The sequence below is a fragment of the Carcharodon carcharias genome, chromosome 9 (genome assembly GCF_017639515.1).
Source record: "Carcharodon carcharias isolate sCarCar2 chromosome 9, sCarCar2.pri, whole genome shotgun sequence".
Taxonomy (NCBI): domain Eukaryota; kingdom Metazoa; phylum Chordata; class Chondrichthyes; order Lamniformes; family Lamnidae; genus Carcharodon; species Carcharodon carcharias.
In genome coordinates, this window is record NC_054475.1 from 167638398 (window position 1) to 167661221 (window position 22824).

Genomic DNA, 22824 nt, shown 5'->3' on the forward strand with positions numbered 1-22824 from the left:
ATGGGTTGGGGGGGGTCGTGGTGGTGGATTTCCATATATCTCCAGTATACTTCTGTTCCAGTGCAATGATGCATGATATTTGTGTTCCCACTTTAGTGCAGCCTTCTGATAAAGTGCTGCTTGGTAGTATAGAACTTGAGTATTGTTGAAAAAAGAAAGATTGTTGTTGAAGCTTTTCATCCTGCACTCATCAGGACAGATTCATAAGAATACCAAATCTAAAGGGAACAGTGGTTTATACCACATAAGAGGGAGCTGATTGGTTGGCAAGTGGGCTCTGGTAGAGGCATTGCCATGGAGAATGCACCAGGGAACGGATAACTGCCAAGCTTTTGTTTAACTTCAAACCAGGCAGGTCAACTCTGATCAAGGCATTGCAATGAGGAATAAATCAGGGAATGACTGCCTCCCCAGTTTTTGTTTAATTGAAAAAGGCGCACTGTGTGAACATACTCCTTTCTGTTTGCCAAGGACAGGGCCCTGAGTGTGAATATATGTAGCTCCTAGCACACGTAAGCGAGCCACACTGAGAGTCTGTGTGATGATCTTAAATTGATTGTGAGATTCTTAGCACAATAAGGATTCTACTATGCAATAGCAACACAAGTGGTATTCTCTACTAACTGGATGCTGCTGTCAAGCCAAAAGGACATTCTGCTTATCACACAAATAAGTAATGTGGTATATGAATTTCAATGCCGGTGTGATGCCAGATATGTAGGCTGTACATCCCAATGACCAGTGGATCATATCAAACAGCACATTCCTTCGGCTGTTCACAACAGGCAAAGTACTGACCATACTCAACCAGCCCGTGCTTGCAGAACTCAGAAAATAGTGTCCAACATTAGATGTGATTCCACAATTTGACAGCACTTGCTGAACAATCCTGATTCAATCAGATTCAGCTTGCCTTGTTTGAATTTAAACAAAAGCTTGACAGTTGGCTGTTTCCTGTTGTATTCTCCATGGCATTGCCTCTACCAATCAGAGTCTGCTTGCTGACCAGTCAATACCCTCTTCTCATGCAGTACAAATTGTTGTTCCCTTTTAGATGTGGTATTCTTGCAATGAGTTCGAGGCAAAAACTTCAACAGAATGTCTTTTTTTTTTCAGCAATATTCAAGTCCACTGCTTATTAAAGAAAAATCAAGCTATTTACAAATTCAAAAACATGCATTAACTTAACCAAATAATAGCATTTTCAAACTAAATTCCAATTGTTTAATAATTTTAAATACACTCTACTGATTAGAATTCAGATTTATGTCACTAATGTATTGCAATAAGATCATTAGATGTGTTCGCAAATGGTAAGAACCCAGCTAAGGATTAAGTGTTGATTATACTCTTAACTTAAAAGTAAAAAATATTTTTTTGAATTAGACAGAGTATCCAAGTAGTTTAATTTGGGTTTTTTTGGTTTCAGAAATGTCTCTTTCACTTTAAAAATCAACTTAGCATGAGCAAAGATTAAATGTAAAACTTTGTGTTCACGGACTTCATGTATAATTTTCACATAGCTAAAGTGATGTGTATGTATGTGTAATAATTTTAACTTGTATTAAATAAGTGTAATTATTTTCATTGTGTTCATCCTTTCCAGAGTGTAAAATTTACAAAGCATGAATTGCTGACGTTGAAATACATTAAAGATGGTCCTTTCAGCCCTAGCCCAAAACCTGAAGTGAATTGATCAACCTGTGAAGAAATGATTGTGGTTGGACTGGTAATGCACATCAAACCACCCTGTACACAGTGCCTGTGGTATTAACAGCCCTGAACTTCTGTTTGGACCTAGCCCAAAATGGACTTTTGTGGGGTACCTGAATATGAATTTGACTTTGGTGAACAGCGTTTCTGTAGTAGATCAGAAACTGCAGAGTGATCTGCGTTCTGAGAATGCACTTCTTGTAATGTAATAGGTAGACTGCATTTGCCTTGTCCAGCAGCTTTGTTAAGATAGCTATAAAACAAATTTTTTTTAAAGTCATCTTGTAAAATGATTTAGCATTGTTCATTTGTCAACGTATTAAAGTTTGAATTGTTACTGTTCCATTATATATTTTGAACTCCACTTAAGTAATCAGGGATTATAAGAATTGTTTGTCAATGTTTCAGTGCCGTGTCAGATGTGAGTTGTGTAACTGAATGCTATTTACCTGTTGAGCAGACTAAACTGTTTGATAAATCTGGTTTAGAGTGATTGCAAAGCAACTGCCCCTGTTGGTTTTTACATTTTTAACTCTATACTAGTGCAATTTGGAATGTCCCGTTGTCTAAAGTTAGTAGTTTATATAACAAGCTAAGGTTTTTGAATGTTAAGCCAGTGACCAATTGATGCTAGTGAATGAAGACATCGTTTCTTGTCCTTAACTTCAGATTAATTATTTACAGGTTACATCAAACCATATATTGCAAGCTGGTAAAGTCGCATTTACCACGTGAGTTATAAACTATGGTAAATTTCTGAAGCATGAATATAAACCAGCATTGTTCATGGTTTTTTTAACCTTGCAGAGAAACAAGTCATGTTTTTAATTCAAAACTAAATATATAGGAATGTATGAGACATTATTACTGTTAATAAAATACAAAGTCCAGATCTTGATATGATTGAACTTGTCTGTGATAAATATGTATGCTGGCATTTTATATATGTACATATGAAAATGAAGCTTCTGTATGAACTTAAACAGGAATAAACAAATACCATCTTGAATAGTTTCTATAATTTGTGCATATAATTTGCATATACCATTTTAATAATTCTTTTATCACAAGGGATAAGAGGAGCATTTTCCTATTTATTACTGAAAAAAGAGAAATGCTATTGAAGCTTTTGGTCTTGCACTCAGGGCAGATACAAGAATGCCAAATTTCAAAGGGAGCAACAATTTATACTGCATGTGAGAAGGGTGTTAATTGGTTGGCGAGTCGACTCTGGTCAAGGCGTTGCCATGGGGAATGTACCATGGAGGCATTGTTCCCATACTTTTGTCTAATTCAATAAAGGTACAATGCCTGCACATGTCCTCTGCTAGCTGAAAGAACAGGTTCCTGCATATGAATATATGTAGCTTCTAGCGAGTGTGAATGAGCCACGTTGCAAGCCCAACTGATAACCTTAAATTGTTAGTGTAACTGTTGGCACACACTGGATTGTTCAGCAAATGCTGTCCAATCATAGAATCACATCTAACAGACATTATGTTCTGAGTTTTACAAGCACGGGCTGGTTGAGTACAGTCAGTACTCTGCCTATTGCAAACATAAGAGACATGCTGTTTGATAAGATCTGCCATTGGGACGTACTGCCTACGTACCTGGATTACACTGGCATTGAAATAACTTATTAATGTTATAGGCAGCACGCCTTTTTAGCTTGACGGGAGCATCCTATTAGTGGATGTGGGGCAACGGTTCCCTAATGTATTCTCCATGACAGCACCTCAGCTGGTCAACTTGCCAACTAATCAGCCTTTTCTCATGCAGTATAAAAATTGTTGCACCCTTTGAAATTTTACATTCTTGTGTCTGATGAACATGAGACAAAAAGCTTTGACAGCATGTCTTTTTTTAAGCAATATTCAAGTTCTGTACAACCAAGCTACCTTTTTTTTTACATGGTGGCTTTTCTTAGTAACCAATCCAGTTCATGAGTATGTAGCTGTGCTATATATTGAATAAAAACACATAGCATGATATTTGGATGGAGGGGAATTTATTCTGCATCCTCTCCTGCACAATGAACTAACTATGAACACATAAAAAGAAGTACATATTAAATGTCTGGATTTTTTTTTTACTTCAGGTCATTTCAAAATTGTTAATTACTTAACTGTTTCTGTTGCAAGTTAAAGCCTAAATTGGAAATGAGTTTAAATGTCATTTGTCATTAGTCTGTTTGGGCATGGTCACATTTGGGCATGTTCACATCATTATAAATCAGATGTCTAATGCACAATATATTTGTGGTGCCTCCTCTGCCCAAAAATGAGTAAATGTACTGGCAGCATTCAGCTAATTCTGCCAATGCTGACCTAGTTCTAGTTTTGGTCCTGCAAAGTCAAATGCTGGTCTTCACAGTGGACAAAACAAAAATAATATCACCAACGCAAGCAAAACTACAAATGGACCCTTAATTTATGTTCAAAGACACTATCTCTCAAATTGCAAGACAAGGAGTTCATCGTCCATTCAACCCACAGACCTTGGGCCTGTGCTAGATCTTCAACTAAAGCTACCTATCATTAAGTCCATTCCCATATTGTAATATTCCTCTTCAAATAGTCATTGATATCAGCTTTAAATTGTTATTATTTGTGCCACTGTAGCCACCTGTGGTGAAGTGTTTCATATTCTTAAGTGCTGTTTAAAATTTCTTTCAGCTTCTTGGTTTATATTCTCCCTATTCTTACTGCTTTTACTAGTTGACGAGCATTAATTGTTCTCACAATCTTTCATTTTCATGAAAACCTCATTACTTAATTGTTTCTTTGAAAAAGCCACAATTTTTTTTGACTGTCAATTTTTCCAAACCTTTTTCATAACTCTACTCATTTCAGGTGGCATTATAGTGAACCCTTTGCCTGTGGTTTTTCCATGGCTCCAATGCCATATAATGTTATTGTATTCAGATTCCTTAGCTTTGGTAGACTAAAGGAATGTACCATTTAACTCCTACGTGTAAATTTAGAGATGGGGAACCTGGAATTCCTGGCTCTGGTGCCAGAAGTTGGGGTGGAGCATAACGTACTGCTCCATAGTCAAGGTGTTAGATCCATGGCCCAAATTGTTGGTGAGGTCCAGTTAGGGACCAATCACATTTTGTTTAAAGTGGACAAAGTTTGAAATTCAAGACACTCACTCAGTGAAGAAAGTCACAAAATTCCACAGGTTTTGAACAAACAAAAATAAACTTTACTATACAAGGTCAGAAAAATGTAACAATTTACAATATCTATCTTATACTCTAACATTCAGCGTTAATATGAGGCACATATTAATTAACAGGCAAACTGTGGTCAAACTACCACACTGCACAATAAATGCCAAATACGACCAAAACAGATTCCATGAATTTCTCAAGAACCCACCCAGACGTCAGCAACACTGTCACCCAATCTTCATCTCCCAAGATTTCGCCTTGGAATTCTCCAAATGTTACTCCATTTGGAAAGCTTCAACACATCTCACCTCAGGGTTTCAACCTCATCTCCTGATATTCCATTCCCCTGGATTTCTGAGTGTGTCTTCAAACACCAACTCAAAAGCACACCTTCAGCTCTTTGGCCATGCCAAGCAGAGCTAGACTGCTCCAATGAGGTACCTTTGCCCCAAATGCCCTCTTCAATTATAAGGGCTTCTCCTGAGCTTGCTTTACTTAAGGGCTGCAGGGAGCCTGCTTCTCTGCTCTTTTTTCTTAACTGGGACCTGTTTCTGTCCCCTGCCTCTGTGCTTTACCTGGGACTTCCTTTTGACACCTCTTCCTTGTCCCCTGTCTGGGACACTTGGCTATGATGCTCTGCATCCGGTCATCTGCCCTGGGTTTTCGCACGCTTTCTCTTCTGTTTATGCACAGGTTCCTGAGGCCTGTCCTCAGCCCAAAGAATGTAAAAGATGCAGAACTGTGCATGTACAGCCCGCTACTGGCCTGTGCATGCACAGAAAGTCTGAGGCCCGTTGGGAGTTGAGGTTCCCAACCTCCGAGCTCAACACTATATGGTATGTTTGGGTTTTGTAACAAGGGTCACTTACTGTACGGCTGCAGCAATTCCCATCTTGCAGGGGTGGCTGCACATGTGGACGAGAAATAGCCAAGTGACATTGGAGGAGAAACTTTTTCTTTTATAGAGGGTGTTTAACGACCTCTGTATCCCAAAGCTCTTCAAAGCCAATTAATTACTTTTTTCAGTGTGGTCACTTGTGATGTAGAGATATTGATGATACACTATAATAGTGGATATAAATGATGTGAAATGTATTTTTTTTTTAAATGACTGAATTTCTCAGCTCTGCTTTTCAAATGCCCATCACTCTGTGATGGATGACCATTAGGAAACTGGCATTTTGGGCAGCTGAGTGTCTCAAAGACAGAATTGTTGATTTTGTGCTCCTTTGGGTGAAGCCTACAGGTGATAATTGCTTGAAAAAGGCACATGCTTCCTTTTCTGGCAGTGTTTCTGAGCATCAAAAAAAAGTAAATCGGTCTTGATACAAATTGCAGTCATCTGCACCCATTTGTGGAGCCCTTGCACTTCCCCTGTCCCAAGAATTCCATTGTCAGATTTTATTGTGTTGATATCTGATGCTTTTCCAGCCTGATAAACTAATGAAAATTGCAAAATACATTGGCAATTCAATCTAGGTTATGCAGAATAACTTTGCTGCAATCCTCAGCTGTCTATGTGGAGAGCCTAGTGTACTATGGTTCAGTATTTGGGTCTTGGAAGCTCTTGCAATAAACCTTGCAAAGTGTGCACTACTTTCATCATCGCTGAAACCATGATCTTTAAAAGTCTGAGTGTTGGAATCCATGATGGGTAGACAACTAATCCCCTCGAGAATGCTACACCTGTAAAGCTACACAGCCATATTGGACCCTCACACAGTGCAGACTGCTTGCACCCTGCAATTCTTCAGTTCTCTGCCCATAGGCAGGTCCAACCCAAAGGGCCATGACCTCCAAGAAGCCATTAGTGGTATAGTGAGAGATGACCTTAGTTCTAACAATCAAAGTGTAGAATCAGTTTTGGTGGAACTAAGAAACAGCAAATGGCAGAAAACATTGGTGGGAATTGTCTGTAGGCCTCCAAACAGCAGTGGTATTGTACATCACGGTATAAATCAGGAAATTAGAGGTGTGTATAACAAAAGTAATATCGTAATCATGGGGTCTTCAATCTACATATAGACTGGATAAACCTAATTAGTACTAATGTTGTGGAGGATGAATTCTTGGAATATATGCAAGATGGTTTTCTAGAACAGTACACTGAGGAACCAACTAGGGAACAGGCTATTTTAGCCCTTTTACATTGTGTAATGCTAGATCTAATTTATAATCTTGTTGTAAAGAAGCCTTTAGGAAAGAGTGACCATAATATGATAGAATGCTATATTCTGAAAGTGATGTAGTTCAATCAAAGATTAGGGTCTTAAATCTAAATAAAGGAAACTATGAAGGTATGAGGAGCATATTCAATATGGTAGATTGGGAAACTATGTTAAAAGGTGTGACAGTAGACAGCCAATGGCTAACATTTAAAGAACTAATACATAGTTTCAACAAAAATACATTCCTTTGATTCACAAAAATTCAGCAAGGAACATGTTCGAACCGTGGCTAACAAAAAAAATAAACAATTGCATTAGATCAAAGGAAGAGGTGTATAAAATTGCCAAAAAAAAGTAAGCCTGAGAATTGGGAGCATTTTAGAATTCTGCAAAGATGGACCAAGAAAAAGATTAAGAAAGGGAAAATAGAAAATGAGTAAAGTGAGAAACATAGACTGTTTAAAAACTTCTGTAGAAATACTGTGTGTTTGTTTTCATGGAGGAAAATACTAAAAGCCTCCCAGAAATAACGGGGAATCAAGGGACTAGTGGAAATGAGCAACTACAAGATAATAGTTTTTTTTAAAAAGTAGGACTAGAGAACTGAATGGGACTCAAAGTAGACAAATCTCCTGGACCTGATGACAGGTGACTGTAGAGATAGTAGATGCATTGGTGGTCATCTTTCAAAATTCTATAGCTCAGGAATGGTTCCTGCAGATTGGAAGGTGGCAAATGCGACCCCACTATTTAAGAAAGGAGGGAGATGGAAAATGCAGACCTGTTAGCCTGACATCAGTCGTGGGGAAAATGTTAGAATCTATAATAAGGGATATGAAAGCAGGACATATGAAAATAATGGTAGGATTGGGCAGGGTCACCATGGATTTATGAAAAAAGGGAACCAGTGGATGTGGTATATTTAGATTTTCAGAAAGGTTTTGATAAGGTCCCACACAAGTGGTTATTAAACAAAATTAGAGCACATGGGATTGGGGGTAATATACTGGCATGGATTGAGAACTGGTTAATGGATAGAAAACAGAAGGAAAAAATGGATCCTTTCCAGGTTGGCAAACTGTTACTAGAGGGGTACCACAAGAATCAATGCTTGGGCCCCAGCTATTCTCAATCTACATCAAAGATTTGGGTGCGGGGATTAAATGTAATATTTCCAAGTTCACAGATGACACAAAACTAGGTGGAAGTGTGAGTTATGAGGAGCATGCAAAGACGCTTCAAGGAGATTTGGAGAGGCTAAGCGAGTGAGCAAACATTTGGAGGTTATCGACTTTGGTAGGAAAATCAAATGCAGAGTATTTCTTAAATGGCTGGCAAGTGTTGAACATCACAATGACTTGGGTGATCTTGTTCATGAGCCACTAAAACTAACATGCAGGTACAGCAAGCAATTAAGAAGGCAAATGGAATGTTGGACTTTATTACAAGAGGATTTGTGTGTAGGAGTAAAGATATCTTACTGCAATTATATAAAGCTGTGGTGAGATCACATCTGGCGTATTGTGTGCAGCTTTGGTCTCCTTACCTAAGGGAGGATATACTTGCCATAGAGGGAGTACAATGAAGGTTCACTAAATTAATTTCTGGGATGGAGAGATTGTCCTATGAGGAACAATTAAATGGACTGGGCTTTTATTCTCTGGAATTTAGAAGAATGAGAGGTGATCTTATTCAAACATACAACATTTTTACAGGGCTTGATGGCATAGATGCAGGAAGGGTGTTTTGCCTGGCTGGGGTGTCTAGAACCAGGCAACAGTCTCAGGATAAGGAGCAGGCTATTTAGGATGGAGGTGAGGAGGAATTTCTTTACTCAGATGGTGGTGAATCTTCAGAATTCTCTGCCCCAAGGGGCTGTGGAGGTTCAGTCGTTGAGTATGTTCCAGACTGAGATCGATAGATTTCTGCATATTAAAAACGTCAAGGGATAGTGGAGGAAAATGGTATTGAAGTAGATCAGCCATGATCTCACTGAATGGCAGAGCAGGCTCGAAGGACTGAATGGCCGATTCCTATTTCTTATGACAATGAGGGATGGGCAATAAATGCTGGCCTTGCCAGTGCCACCCACATCCTGCAAAAGAATGAATAAAAGAATCCATCCACTCCTTCCCTACCACATCCAAGAGTGAGTGGCAAAAGATTAATGCACCTCCATTTTGAGCCAATTCCTTCCCCCTACTTCCTGTTCCTTTGTTCATTTTCAAAGTTCAAAGAAAGGAATGAAACTTCTTGTCTGATGTTTCTCAACTGTTGTCAGACTTTTTATTTATGCAGGGTCCTTCCACAAGCTTAGGAGATCCCAAAGTGGTTCACATCTAGTAATGGACATTTTGAAGTACAGTCTCTCATATCGTTATGAAATACTGTTGTTCTGCAAGTTCCCTTCCAAGCACCACACCATCATAACTCGGAACAATATCACTTTTTCTTCACTGTCACTGTTGCAAAATCCTGGAACTCCCTCCCTAACAGTACTGTGGATGTACCTACATCACATGGACTGCAGCAGTTCAAGATGGCGGTTCACCACCGTCAGTTGAGTTCGTCCAAGTTGAGTGGAATGTCTGAGGTGGCAGCTGCGGCCAAGGGCGGTGCATCTTGCAAGGCGTGGAAGCAAGAAGCCACCCAAGAAGTGGAGAAAATCTCATAAGCAGAGCTATTCCACTTACGTGTACAGGGGGCTGACCCAAGTTCACCCTTCCACCAGGATTTCACCCAAGGTCTTGAGTGTCTTGAACTCCTTCGTTGTTGACATTTTCGAGTGCATCGCCTCCGAGGTCTCACACCTTATTCACTACAACAAGCGCCCACACCATCTCAGCCAGAGAGATCCAGAGCGCCAGGGGAACTGGCCAAACACGCCGTCTCCAAAGGCACAAAAGTGGTCACCAACTTCACCATCATCTCAAGCGCAATTGGCGATGGGTAATAAATGCTCGCCTTGCCAGCCATCTTTACATTCCAGAAATAAATAAAAGAAAAGCTGCAACCATTTTGTTTACAATAAGATTCCACAACATTGATGAGTAGGTGAGCAGATCATTTACTTCAGTCTTGTTGGTTGAGGTTGAATGTTAAATATTGGCCTGGACACTGGTAAGCATGCTCCTGCTCTTCTTTGAAATAATGGCATTGGATCATTTGTGTCTGCCTGAAAGGACAAACCAGGCCTCAGCTTAACATTTCATCTGAAAACTGACAGTGCAGCTTAGATTTTGTGTTTAAATCTTTGGAGTTGGACTTGAACCAACCTGAAATCAGAAACATACACAGGTGTTACAATTGTGTTCTGACCTCAGAAGTTTACATACACCTACAATTACCTGGATCAACCAATGTAGACCACATCCAGCACTTGGTCAAGTGGTTTTAAAGGGACACGTGGAGACCCTGTGTAACACCAAAGGATCGGCAAAAATTATATTGGGATATGCATTTGTTAAAGGTTTTTGAAAAACTTAGAAACCTGACTTTGAAAGAATTTGGCTCGCAAGTTCATCCTCAATCCCTTTGGCAGGTACGCTTCACCCGGATCAATGTTTGGATATTGAGTTCAACTGACAATTGCATGGGTTGCAGTGTTTCTTTAAACAAAAAAAAACTAATGGGTGTTTTGACTGCAGGTGGATGTCTCTGTCCTGTTTTTCAAGGTGTACCAGGTCCAGTCAGAGCTTGCTAAACTTTTTAACTTCACAGTTTTGTCAGAAGTGGATCAACCAATGCACCAAAAAAAGGGGGAAAACCGACTACAGTTTTTGAATGAAAACGCATACCAAGGCTGTGAGCTCACAAAGTTACGATTTCACCTCATGGAGCTAAGAAAAGAAACTCTGGGGCAGGATCAGAGTATGAATTAACGCTGCTCTACTGATGAACTAGTTGGCATGCAGTTGGCACCCCTCAGAGCATTTTGTAAATATTTAACATTACCAGAAGGTAATTTCTCTGACTAACCCCATTCCCCTTGTGCCATGTGGCAAATTATACTTTAGAAGCTAATTGCTATGTTAATCTTCATACGTGCATTGTTAAAAATAAGTACTGTTGTTGACAATGGCCCATAATACTGCTACGCTGCATGTCATCATTGGTATTTGATCCCGATTGATAAATATCAACATGGCAAAAGGGAGGGGCGAACGGTGTCTGGGGCCAAACAAACAGGGTGTCAATAGGGTGCAAAGCTAATTCACGAAAGCAGGTGTGACAGGCGGCAGAGTTGAACGAAACGAAATAATAGTCATGTGTTCATATTGTTGAGTCCGAGTGCGCAGGGGAGGCAAGTGTGCGATACTGCAGCTCTGCTCTGGGACAGCGAGGTGTTGTACCAACCCATCCAGTGTTTGTTTATTTTTTATTTGGCCACGTTCACTCTGTGAAAACATGGGGACGTCAAAAGCCACTGTGTTGGCTGAGCTAGTTTGAAGGCTAATTTACAAGGGGTGGGTGGGGGGGTGACAGGGATATTTGCCATATTCCCCTCCTGAACTGAGCACCATTTTGTGATGGAAGGAGGTACGTTTTAAAATGCGTTTGCAGGTTGGATGGTGAAGAGTTGAGGCCAGCGAACAGGGAGGGCAGGGAAGATCTACACCGGCAAACCTGTCTCGACATGGCAGCGGCAGAAAATCTAAAAATCTCTGAAGCTGAGATGAACAGCTACTATTCCCTCTGCAAAGCTTGTTTGCTGCTGGAATCCACCGTGAAAAGTAGGTGCCAAGAAGTTTATGTCTCCATTTGTGATTGAATTGCGAGCCTCAGTGATCATTAACTTTTGTGAGGTCGGAAAAAGTGCATTTTATTTAAATGGTGCAGCATATCGTATGGGCCTCGGTAATTTACTTTGTTAAAAAACACACAGTTTTATCTGATAGGCGGAGATGACAAACCTGCTTGTGAGTCACTGAATAATACACGATCTGGTGCGCTTGAAATTTAGAATTTGTAACTTATCATTTTGTTCAAAACAGATATCACGCACGGATCGTCTGCAATAAAATATATAAGCTGTTTAAAATAAAATTTAAAAAAAAAAACCCCTAATATTTAATGATTGATCAGGAACTCGGAGCTGGAGCCTGTTCAGTGCTCACCGGCCTGGAGTGTCATCACAATTTGACAATCCTGCTAAATCAACCGATCTGATTACATCCATAGAGCGGTTACAGTGAAATTTCTACTTTTTCCGGGTTTGTGCAGGTTATACGTTCCTCGGTCATAACGTGATGCCACCCTCCACTGTGGAGAATACTTTGCAGACTCTTATTGATTTTTCCGACAGCGTCTTGGTTCTTCTGAATGCGAATCTGTGACTTGCATGAATCAGCAGTTCACTGCAGAAGTAGATGACCGACTTAATCGAGGAACACCAGCCAAGTGCGTGCAATCTGTCCTCATAATTTAGTGCCAGGGCGTTAATTTTGCTTAACCGTGTGAATTCAGCCTGAGCAAAGAGGAGTGTGACTCACAAAAAAGGAGGCAGTTTCTCGTTTTATTTGAGTCAGTTCAGGCGCCTACACCCAGTTTACTTTCCACAAGTTTAGGGTTGGATGAAGCAGGGATTGTAGATTCTGAACTTGTAGTGTGAATGTATTAGTAAAAAGTAAGACTTGCATTTCTATAGCACAGTCTCAGGACATCCAAAGCAGTTTTGAAGTCTAATCACTGTTGTAGGAAATACAGCAGCATATCTGTTCACAGCAAACTAGGACAGGCAACCGAGAGCCAGGTGACCAGATTATCTATATATATAAAAACAAAAAAACTGCGGATACTGGAAATCCAAAACAAAAACAGAATTACCTGGAAAAACTCAGCAGGTCTGGCAGCTTCAACGGAGAAGAGTTGACGTTTCGAGTCCTCATGACCCTTCAACTCAGCTTATATTTCACCCCTCTCCTATTTCCACTTAGTTCTGTTGAAGGGTCATGAGGACTCAAAACATCAACTTTGTTCTTCTCCGCCGAAGCTGCCAGACCTGCTGAGTTTTTCCAGGTAATTCTGTTTTTTTTTTGGATTTCCAGCATCCGCAGTTTTTTTTGTTTTTATATCTGTTTAGTGATGTTGGTTAAGGGATAAATATTAGCCAGGACATTATGGAGAACTCCTCTGCTGTTCTTCACATGGGATCAGAGGACAGATGGCGCCTCAGCTTAATGTTTAATTTGAAAGGTGGCATCTCTGATAATACAGCATCCCCTGTACTGGCACTGGAGTGTCAGCCTAGAGTTTGTGCTCTAGTCTCTGGAGTAGGTCATGAACGCACAACATTCATGACTCAGAAGTGAGAGTGCTACCCACCGAGCCCAGCTGACATTTAGCGAGTTAGCAATGCACTGATCACTAGTGTAACATTGAACAAATCAAAGCCATTTGTTTCTTCACACTGACAACTGTTAAAACCCAAGAAATCATTTCAAACTGGTAGCTCCTCTGCTGAATAACTCCTTCTAATAATGCTACACTCTTGTTCCTATGTACACAGCAAACTCGGAGAGGATAACTTCCTAGTTCACCCTAAGCATGGAAAGTCAATTTGCACCGGCTCTTCCAAACCCAGTTCTCATTTAGGTCATGACATTGTGACTTCACAAGACTGCGCACAAACACAAAACAATCCATGTTGGAATTCACACCCTGTTCACACCACAGTCAGGGATCTGCAGATAAGGTTTGGACATCCCCCTCCAATCTTCTGGGTTTCAATTATGAATTCTCAAAGCATTGGCGAGTTAGACACTTCTATGTTTACAATCGAACTGTAGCCTCGTGCTGCACTACAAAACTAAAGTTAATTCAGCCTCAGACAAATTTTCAGGTAATAACAGTCCCCTTTTCCTAAACTCAGTACAATAAATAACCAACTCTGAAAAATGCAGAGATTGGAAATATTGAAACCAAATTATCATGTAGCAATACTGGACTTCAGGTAAAAATATCATTGCAGGGTTGCATGATAGGTTAATGTAGGCAGTTTCCATTATAAAAATGGACACAAGTATGGACACAAGTATGGACAAAATGTGTGAGTTTAAACTGGGGACTTAATTTCCTCTGTAAGCCTTGATCCAACTAGCCACTGCTTTCGAAACCAACTTCACCTGAAGACCACACCTGATCCTGGTTGTTCATGTGTAATTCCATGTGAGAGTGACAAATTATTTAAAATGATTTAGGGTGATGTTATATCTAACTGTTCTGCAGGAGCACCTTCACACAGATTGCAGTAGCTCAAGAAGGCAGTTCACCATTTCCTTCTCAAGGGTAATTAGGGAAGGGAAACAAATACTGGCCTTGTCAGCAGCCCTCCCATCCCATGAATGAATATGTATAAATGAAAGTCAATTATATCTTCAGCTTAATGTCAGGAGATACCCAATGAGCTTCTTATGACTAAATGTCGGATGCTGAAGCAAATTGCATTTGAAATTTGCTGTCAGTTGCATCTGCTCTTCCCAAATACTGGGTTCTGCTGAGCAGCTGTATTCTGTGTAATTTAACAGTTCATGAATTTTAGTGCTTAGCATCCAGATTGGGAATTATGGATGTAAGGTTGGCAGGAATGTGAATGGGTGATATCGGATTGATTGGCTGTTATACACTCCGCCTGATTCTCCTATGTATTGAAGTTATTGAAGTAATAGGCCAATGGCCTGCTGTCTATCCAAGTTGTAACTGCCACCAAATCCTCCAAATAAATTAAGTTCTTTCGGTGCAGAAGTTGATCCTTATGTGATACTTTATGCTTTCTTTAACTGCAGTGACTGAAACTTACTGCCATGTTAATGGCAGCTCACACGTCTGTCTCAATGGTCTGTATGTCAGGGGGACCCATTGCAGCACTTGTGATAGGTTTTGTGTAGCTAATTCAAAGTGCCAGGGTGCAGATACCTAACCGAGATGGGATTGATACTAAATCAGTGACTGGATTGGGCAGCCAAACTATTGAAAAGATAGAAACAAAAAACTGCGGATGGTGGAAATCCAAAACAAAAACAGAATTACCTGTTTGGCAGCATCGGCGGAGAAGAAAAGAGTTAATGTTTCGAGTCCTCATGACCCTTCAGCAGAACTGGTTGAATCCAAGGAGAGGGCTGAAATATAAGCTGGTTTTGTGGGGGTGGGGGGGGGGGGGGGGGGGGGGGGGGGTGGGTGGGGGTTTGGTGGGGGGGAGAGAAGTGGAGGGTGGGGGTGTTGTTGTAGGGACAAGCAAGCAGTGATAGGAGCAGATCATCAAAAGATGTCACAGACAAAAGAACAAAAGAACACAGAGGTGTTGAAGTTGGTGATATTATCTAAATGAATGTGCTAATTAAGAATGGATGGTAGGGCACTCAAGGTACAGCTCTAGTGGGGGTGGGGGGCATAAAAGATTTAAAAATAATGGAAATAGGTGGGAAAAGAAAACTCTATATAAATTATTGGAAAAAAACAAAAGGAAGGGGGAAGAAACAGAAAGGTTGTGGGGATGGAGGAGGGAGTTCAAGATCTAAAGTTGTTGAATTCAATATTCAGTCCGGATGGCTGTAAAGTGCCTAATCGGAAGATGAGGTGCTGTTCCTCCAGTTTGCGTTGGGCTTCACTGGAACAATGCAGCAAGCCAAGGAGAGACATGTGGGCGAGAGAGCAGGGTGGAGTGTTAAAATGGCAAGCGACAGGGAGGTTTGGGTCATTCTTGCGGACAGACCGCAGGTGTTCTGCAAAACGGTCACCTAGTTTACGTTTGGTCTCTCCAATGTAGAGGAGACCACATTGGGAGCAACGAATGCAGTAGACCTCATCTCCTCTGGAGATCTTCCTCCCACAGCTTCCAACCTGATAGTCGCCCAACCTCGGACGGCCCGCTTCTACCTCCTACCCAAAATCCACAAACAGAACTCTCCCAGTAGACCTATCGTGTCAGCTTGCTCCTGCCCCACGGAACTCATTTCTCGTTATCTTGACTTTAGCTTCTTCCTCGAACAGAGGCCCGAACAATCCCCATCCACCACTACTCTCCTCCGTCTGGCTGAACTTGTTCTCACACTGAACAATTTCTCCTTCAACTCCTCTCACTTCCTCCAAATAAAAGGTGTGGCTTGGGTACCCGCATGGGCCCCAGTTATGCCTGTCTCTTTATGGGGTATGTAGAACATTCCTTGTTCCAGTCCTACTCCGGCCCCCTTCCTCAACTCTTTCTCCGGTACATCGATGATTACTTCGGTGCTGCTTCATGCTCTCATCGGGACTTGGAAAAATTTATTAGTTTTGCTTCCAATCTCCACCCCTCCATCATTTTCACGTGGTCCATCTCTGACACTTCCCTTCCCTTCCTTGACCTCTCTGTCTCAATCTCTGGTGATAGACTGTCCACCAATATCCATTACAAGCCTACCGACTCCCACAGCTACCTCGACTACAGCTCCTCACACCCCGCTTCCTGTAAGGACTCCATCCCATTCTCTCAGTTCCTTTGCCTCCGTCGCATCTGTTCTGATGATGCTACATTCAAAAACAGTTCCTCTGACATGTCCTCCTTCTTTCTTAACTGAGGTTTTCCACCCATGGTCGTTGACAGGGCCCTCAACCGTGTCCGGCCCCTCTCCCACGCATCCGCCCTCATGCCTTCTCCTCCCTCCCAGAAACATGATAGGTTCCCCCTTGTCCTCACTTATCACCCCGCCAGCCTCCACATTCAAAGGATCATCCTCCGCCATTTCCACCAACTCCAGCATGATGCCACCACCAAACACATCTTCCCTTCACTCCCCCTATCGGCATTCCATAGGGATCGTTCCCTCCGGGACACCCTGGTCCACTCCTCCATCACCCCCTACTCCTCAACCCCCACCTATGGCACTTCCCCATGCCCACACAAAAGATGTAACACCTGCCCCTTCACTTCCTCTCTCCTCACCGTCCAAGGGCCCAAACAGTCCTTTCAAGTGAAGCAGCATTTCACTTGCATTTCCCCCAACTTAGTCTACGGCATTCGTTGCTCCCAATGCGGTCTCCTCTACATTAGAGAGACCAAACGTAAACTGGGCAACCGCTTTGCAGAACACCTGCGGTCTGTCCGCAAGAATGACCCAAACCTCCCTGTCGCTTGCCATTTTAACACTCCACCCTGCTCTCTTGCCCACGTGTCTGTCCTTGGCTTGCTGCATTGTTCCAGTGAAGCCCAACGCAAACTGGAGGAACAGCACCTCATCTTCCGACTAGGCACTTTACAGCCTTCCGGACTGAATATTGAATTCAACAACTTTAGATCGTGAACTTCCTCCTCCAACCCCACCCCTTTTCTGTTTCTTCCCCCTTCCTTTTGTTTTTTCCAATAAATTATATAGATTTTTCTTTTCCCACCTATTTTCATTATTTTTAAATCTTTTATGCTCCCCCCCACCCCCACTAGAGCTGTACCTTGAGTGCCCTACCATCCATTCTTTATTAGCACATTCGTTTAGATAATATCAACAGCTTCAACACCTCTGTGTTCTTTTGTTCTTTTGTCTGTGACATCTTTTGATGATCTGCTCCTATCACTGCTTGCTTGTCCCTACAACCACACCCCCCCCTCCACTTGTCTCCCCCGGCTCCCCCCCCCCCCCGCCCCCCACCACCACCACCACCACCATCACCACCACCACCTTAAACCAGCTTATATTTCACCCCTTTCCTTGGATTCAACCAGTTCTGCTGAAGGGTCATGAGGACCCGAAAGTTCAACTCTTTTCTTCTCCGCTGATGCTGCCAGACCTGCTGAGTTTTTCCAGGTAATTCTGTTTTTGTTTTGAAAAGATAGATTTGTTTGCAGTCTGAATAAAACGTTGCCAAATTTACTGGGCAAATAAAAGTAGAAAATGCTGGAAATACTCAGGCACACATGCTGCTTGACCTGCTCAGTATTTCCAGCATTTCATTTTTTTATTTTGGCTTTTACAGCGTCTGCAACATTTTCCTGTTGTAAGTTTACAAGTGGCAGCGTTGTCATACAGCGCCAGGAGAGAATTGAATACTGCACGAGGTCTTGAGGCACAGTGGGTAGTGTTTGTACCTCTGAACCATACACTCCAGCTTTGGGTTCCACTCCAGAACTTGGTGGACTTTCGAATTGTGGCCAGACAGGCTGCTTCTCAACCTGTAAATCCTTACGACATGCCTGTGACAAGAGATAAGAGCAGGGATTAGAACAGAGATGAGGAGAAACTTCTTTAACCAGAGAGTGGTGAATCAATGGAATTCATTGCCACAGAAGGCTGTGGAGGCCAGGTCATTGAGTGTATTTAAGAGCGAGATAGATAGGTTCTTGATGGGTAAGGGGATCAAAGGTTGTGGGGAGAAAGCGGAAGAATGGGGTTGAGAAACTTATCAGCCATGATTGAATGGCGGAGCAGACTCGATGGGCCGAATGGCCTAATTTCTGCTCCTATGTCTTATGGGAGACCCCTGCTCAGCCCCCATACTTGCTGTGGAGTGGCACCCTTCAACCTATAGCCTCTGGCTTCGGGTTAGCGACCTGTTCCTGGAAAAATAAGCTAGGGGGGGAACAGATGTAAGGATGTGTTTTGTGTGCCTCGTGTCTGTAAACATGGGAAGTTGCCTAAGTCCTTCTGTTCATGCTGAGATAGGTTTTTGTCAGGTGCTGTAAAGGATGAAAAAATGGGGAGTTGGAGAAAATGGTAAAATACTTTGGGTTGGTTTTATGCTGAAACTGGTCTCAAAAATGGACACTAAAACTGTGGAAAAAAATCTAACCCAGTGTTCAGTGAGACGAGAAGGGATCTGGCCCAAAGTAACTGCTCCAGAATACTTCACAAACAGGACACTGAATCTACCTTGAAAATGATGCTGAAAAGGTGAGGGCTGGACAAGAGTTCATGTGGAGCATGTACCCTAGCACGGATGAGATGGGTTGAATAGCCTGTTCTCTGTTGTACATTCAATATAATTCTATGTAGCATAAAGGTGAAACAGAATTAGTCTATCAGCCAAAGCATCCTGAGAATTAGAGAGAACATTTCCCTCTAGATTGGGGGGCATAAGGACACGTGAATAGTTTGCCAAGTGGTGTACATAAGTCAATCCAATAATCTTTGTGATTCTGCTTGCGCAAGGTTTTCAGACCAAAGGTGTTGCAAGCATATAGAAAAAAACATGCTTATATTCATAATTTAAAAGGAAGTTTTTGTTTTAAAAAGTGAAAGTCATTTTATGTTGTACTCTTTTGTCTTCAAATTGACCTCAGGATGTGCCTCAGAGCAATTTCCCCTCACTGATCTTCACAAAGACACAGCAATTAGACCTTGAGGGCTTAAAGTGACATTGACAAATTAGCAATTGAATAGTACATATGATGTGATGCAATTTGCTGCCTTAATAAAACATCATACCTGTAGTAATTATGCTTTTGTTAAACGTTGGACTGTACCTTTAAGAATGATCCTGTGATGTAAGATCACATGATCTGTGTAAACCAATGTGTCAGCAGTGTGGGCTACCTCCACAGTCAGTGTAGAGATAGAGATGGAGTTAAAAGCACACATGTAGCTGTTGCTGGCTGTATTGTAAATAAGCCTAATGTTTCCACTTAAAAAGTTGTCTGCACGTCAACTCTATCACGAATAAGCAACAAGGCCACACTATAACTGGCCACAAGGATAAATCAAAAATCGGAATCGGTACTGTACCTTGCCCAGCGATTGTGAGTATCAACATCCGTTTAAAATAACAGTAGATATATTCACCCAAAATGCCACAGTTTGGTAGAATCAGTCCCTTTGAGCCAGCCACAGACGATTGGTCTCCGTATATAGAACGCCTTGTGTTCTTCTCTCAAGCGCACAAAATCACAGGGTGAAGAGAAGAGGCGAGCGACCCTTTTGAGTACTTCTGGGTGCAAAACCTACAGTTTGATTCAAAGTTTGACAGCACCCAGTGCCCCAGGTTTAAAGAATTTCACAGAATTAGTGAACCTTGAGAAGGGACATTTTCAACCCAAGCCCTCAGTCACACGGCAGAGGTTCAGGTTCAGTTCAAAAAAATAGAACCCCAGCTGAGACAATTGCCAGCCATGTGGCAAATCTGAAGCAATTAACGGAATATTGCAAGTTTGGTGAGACTCTGAACGATATGCTCAGAGACTGTTTAGTGTGTGATGTGAAAGCTGACACTATTCAGAGAAGATTGCTGGCTGAAGTGAATCTGGATTTTAAGAAGGCATTAGAAACAGCGCTGGCCATGGAAAGCGCTGTAAGAGGTTCACAAGCAATGCAAGGGGCACAAAATGGCGCCGTACTACAAATGGGCAGATACAGTCAGCCAAAAGTGGCGCAAAAACACCAGACTTTGCTGCGAGGTGGGTAATAGTCCCCGCTAACCGAAAAATAAGAAGAAATAATTTAGCAGCTAAATCGAAGACCAACTTTAATTGATGTGGACACAATCTGTCTTTTAATGATTGGCAGTTTAAAAAAGTAGAATGTTACTTTTGTCAGAGAAGTGGACGTATAATGAGAGAGCGCAAAGAGAGTTTTAAACAGGCTTGCAAACCACCGAAGAAGCCCAATGAAATCTACAGTGTAGAAGAACCTGAAACATCAAATTCTGACATCTACTCATTGTTTAACATGAAAGTTGGGAAGACAGAGCCAATATTTGTTGCAGTACAAGTGAATGGTTAACCAGTAAAAATGGAAGTAGACACGGGAGCTTCCATTACTGTAATTGGTGAACACACTTTCAGATATTTAACTAATGGTGAATATCAAATAAATTCAGAACAAACATCTGCCAAGCTGAAAACGTACACTGGAGAAGAAATCCAAGTAAAAGGTATCAGCAGAGTAACTGTCCATTATAGAAACCAATCGACACAGCTACCCATGGTTGTATTGAGAGGCCGAGGACCAAGCCTTCTAGGGCGAAACTGGTTAAGGGAAATCAACCTTGATCGGCCATTGAGATTTCAAAAGGAGGCTGGATGAGTTCATGTCTTGGAAACATAGAAACTAGGAGCAGGAGTAGGCCATTCGGCCCTTTGAGCCTGCTCTACCATTCATTATGATCATGGCTGATCATCCAACTCAAAAGCCTGCTCCTGCTTTCTCCCCATATCCTTTGATCCCTTTTGCCCCAAGAGCTATATCTAACTCCTTGAAAACATACAATGTTTTGGCCTCAACTACTTTCTGTGGTAACGAATTCCACAGGCTCACCACTCTCTGGGTGAAGAAATTTCTCCTCATCTCAGTCCTAAATGGTCTACTCCATATCCTCAGACTGTGACCCCTGGTTCTGGACTCCCCCACCATTGGGAACATCCTTCCTGCATCTACCCTGTCTAGTCCTGTTAGAATTTTATAGGTTTCTATAAGATCCCCCCTCATTCTTCTGAACTCCAGCAAATATAATCCTAATTGACTCAATCTCTCCTCATATGTCAGTCCCGCCAATCCAGGAATCAGTCGGGTAAACCTTTGCTGCACTCCCTCTATAGCAAGTACATCCTTCCTCAGATAAGGAGACCAAAACTGCACACATTATTCCAGGTGTGGTCTCACCAAGGCCCTGTACAATTGCAGCAAGACACCCTGCTGCTGTACTCGAATCCTCTGGCTATGAAGGCCAACATACCATTTGCCTTCTTTACCGCCTGCTGCACCTACATGCTTACCTTCAGCGACTGGTGTACAAGGACACCCAGGTCTCATTGCACATTCCCCTCTCTCAATTTATAGCCATTCAGATAATAATCTGACTTCCTGTTTTTGCTACCAAAATGGATAACCTCACATTTATCCACATTATACCGCATCTGCCATGCATTTGCCCACTCACTCAGCTTGTCCAAATCACACTGAAGCATCTCTGCATCCTCCTCACAGCTCCCCCTCCCACCCAGCTTTGTGTCATCTGCAAATCTGGAGATATTACATTTAATTCCCTCATCTAAATCATTAATATATATTGTGAATAACTAGGGTCCCAGCACCGATCCCTGTAGTACCCCACTAGTCACTGCCTGCCATTCAGAAAAATACCCGTTTATTCCTACTCTTTGTTTCCTGTCTGCCAACCAGTTTTCTATCCATCTCAATACACTACCCCCAATCCCATTCTTTAATTTTACACGTTAATCTCTTATATGGGACTTTGTCGAAAGCCTCCTGAAAGTCCAAATAAACCACATCCACTGGCTCCCCCTCATCAACTCTACCAGTTACATCCTCGAAAAATTCCAGTCGATTTGTCAAGCATGATTTCCCTTTCATAAACCCATGCTGACTCTGTCCGATTCTGCCACTGTTTTCCACGTGCTCAGCTATTAAATGTTTTATAATGGACTCTAGAATTTCCCCCACTACCGACTTGAAAAAGGAACAAATCAATGCATTGCAGAAAGAGCCTGGAGAGTCCAAGGACCACAGCAGGTTGAAAAAGGAGTGTGTAAGAACTTGACAAATGCAGTCTACCTCAAACAAAAACATAGAAGATCAGCAGAAGGAACTCAAGGAGACCCTGCTGTATGACAGAGTTCCAAGACAAAGTGAGTAACCTTCGCAAAGGAAAGGAAAACCTATTGAAAAGCCTTCACACACTGTAGGACCCTCAGGTCAAAGCTTGTGCCTCTGGAACAGTACGAAGAGAAAGGAAAGAATTCAGCACCTCTCTGAACAAACTGAAGAACCAGTTGGCAGACAAGACACGTTCAATTTCAAGTTTCCAGGAGGCAGCCAACAAATACAAAAAGGAGACAGAAGAGCT

The 22824-nt window shown here is 41.9% G+C and overlaps 2 protein-coding genes across 5 annotated transcripts in view; both read left to right on the forward strand.

Moving 5' to 3' along the window:
- Positions 1 to 2722, forward strand: part of atp11c (ATPase phospholipid transporting 11C) — a 154286-nt gene extending 151564 nt beyond the window's left edge. For all 3 annotated transcript variants that reach the window (XM_041196043.1, XM_041196040.1, XM_041196039.1), the window contains one exon: positions 1607 to 2722. Coding sequence is in view for 1 of the 3 variants with exons in the window: in XM_041196040.1 (XP_041051974.1) it covers positions 1607 to 1696 (90 nt within the window). In the remaining 2 variants the exon portion in view is untranslated. The remainder of the gene's footprint in view (positions 1 to 1606) is intronic.
- Positions 2723 to 11558: 8836 nt separating this feature from the next.
- The window catches only part of mcf2a (MCF.2 cell line derived transforming sequence a), a 204617-nt gene continuing 193351 nt past the window's right edge, over positions 11559 to 22824 (forward strand). For both annotated transcript variants that reach the window (XM_041196456.1, XM_041196457.1), the window contains exon 1: positions 11559 to 11792. In XM_041196456.1, the coding sequence (XP_041052390.1) occupies positions 11696 to 11792 (97 nt within the window). In that variant the 5' untranslated portion in view covers positions 11559 to 11695. The remainder of the gene's footprint in view (positions 11793 to 22824) is intronic.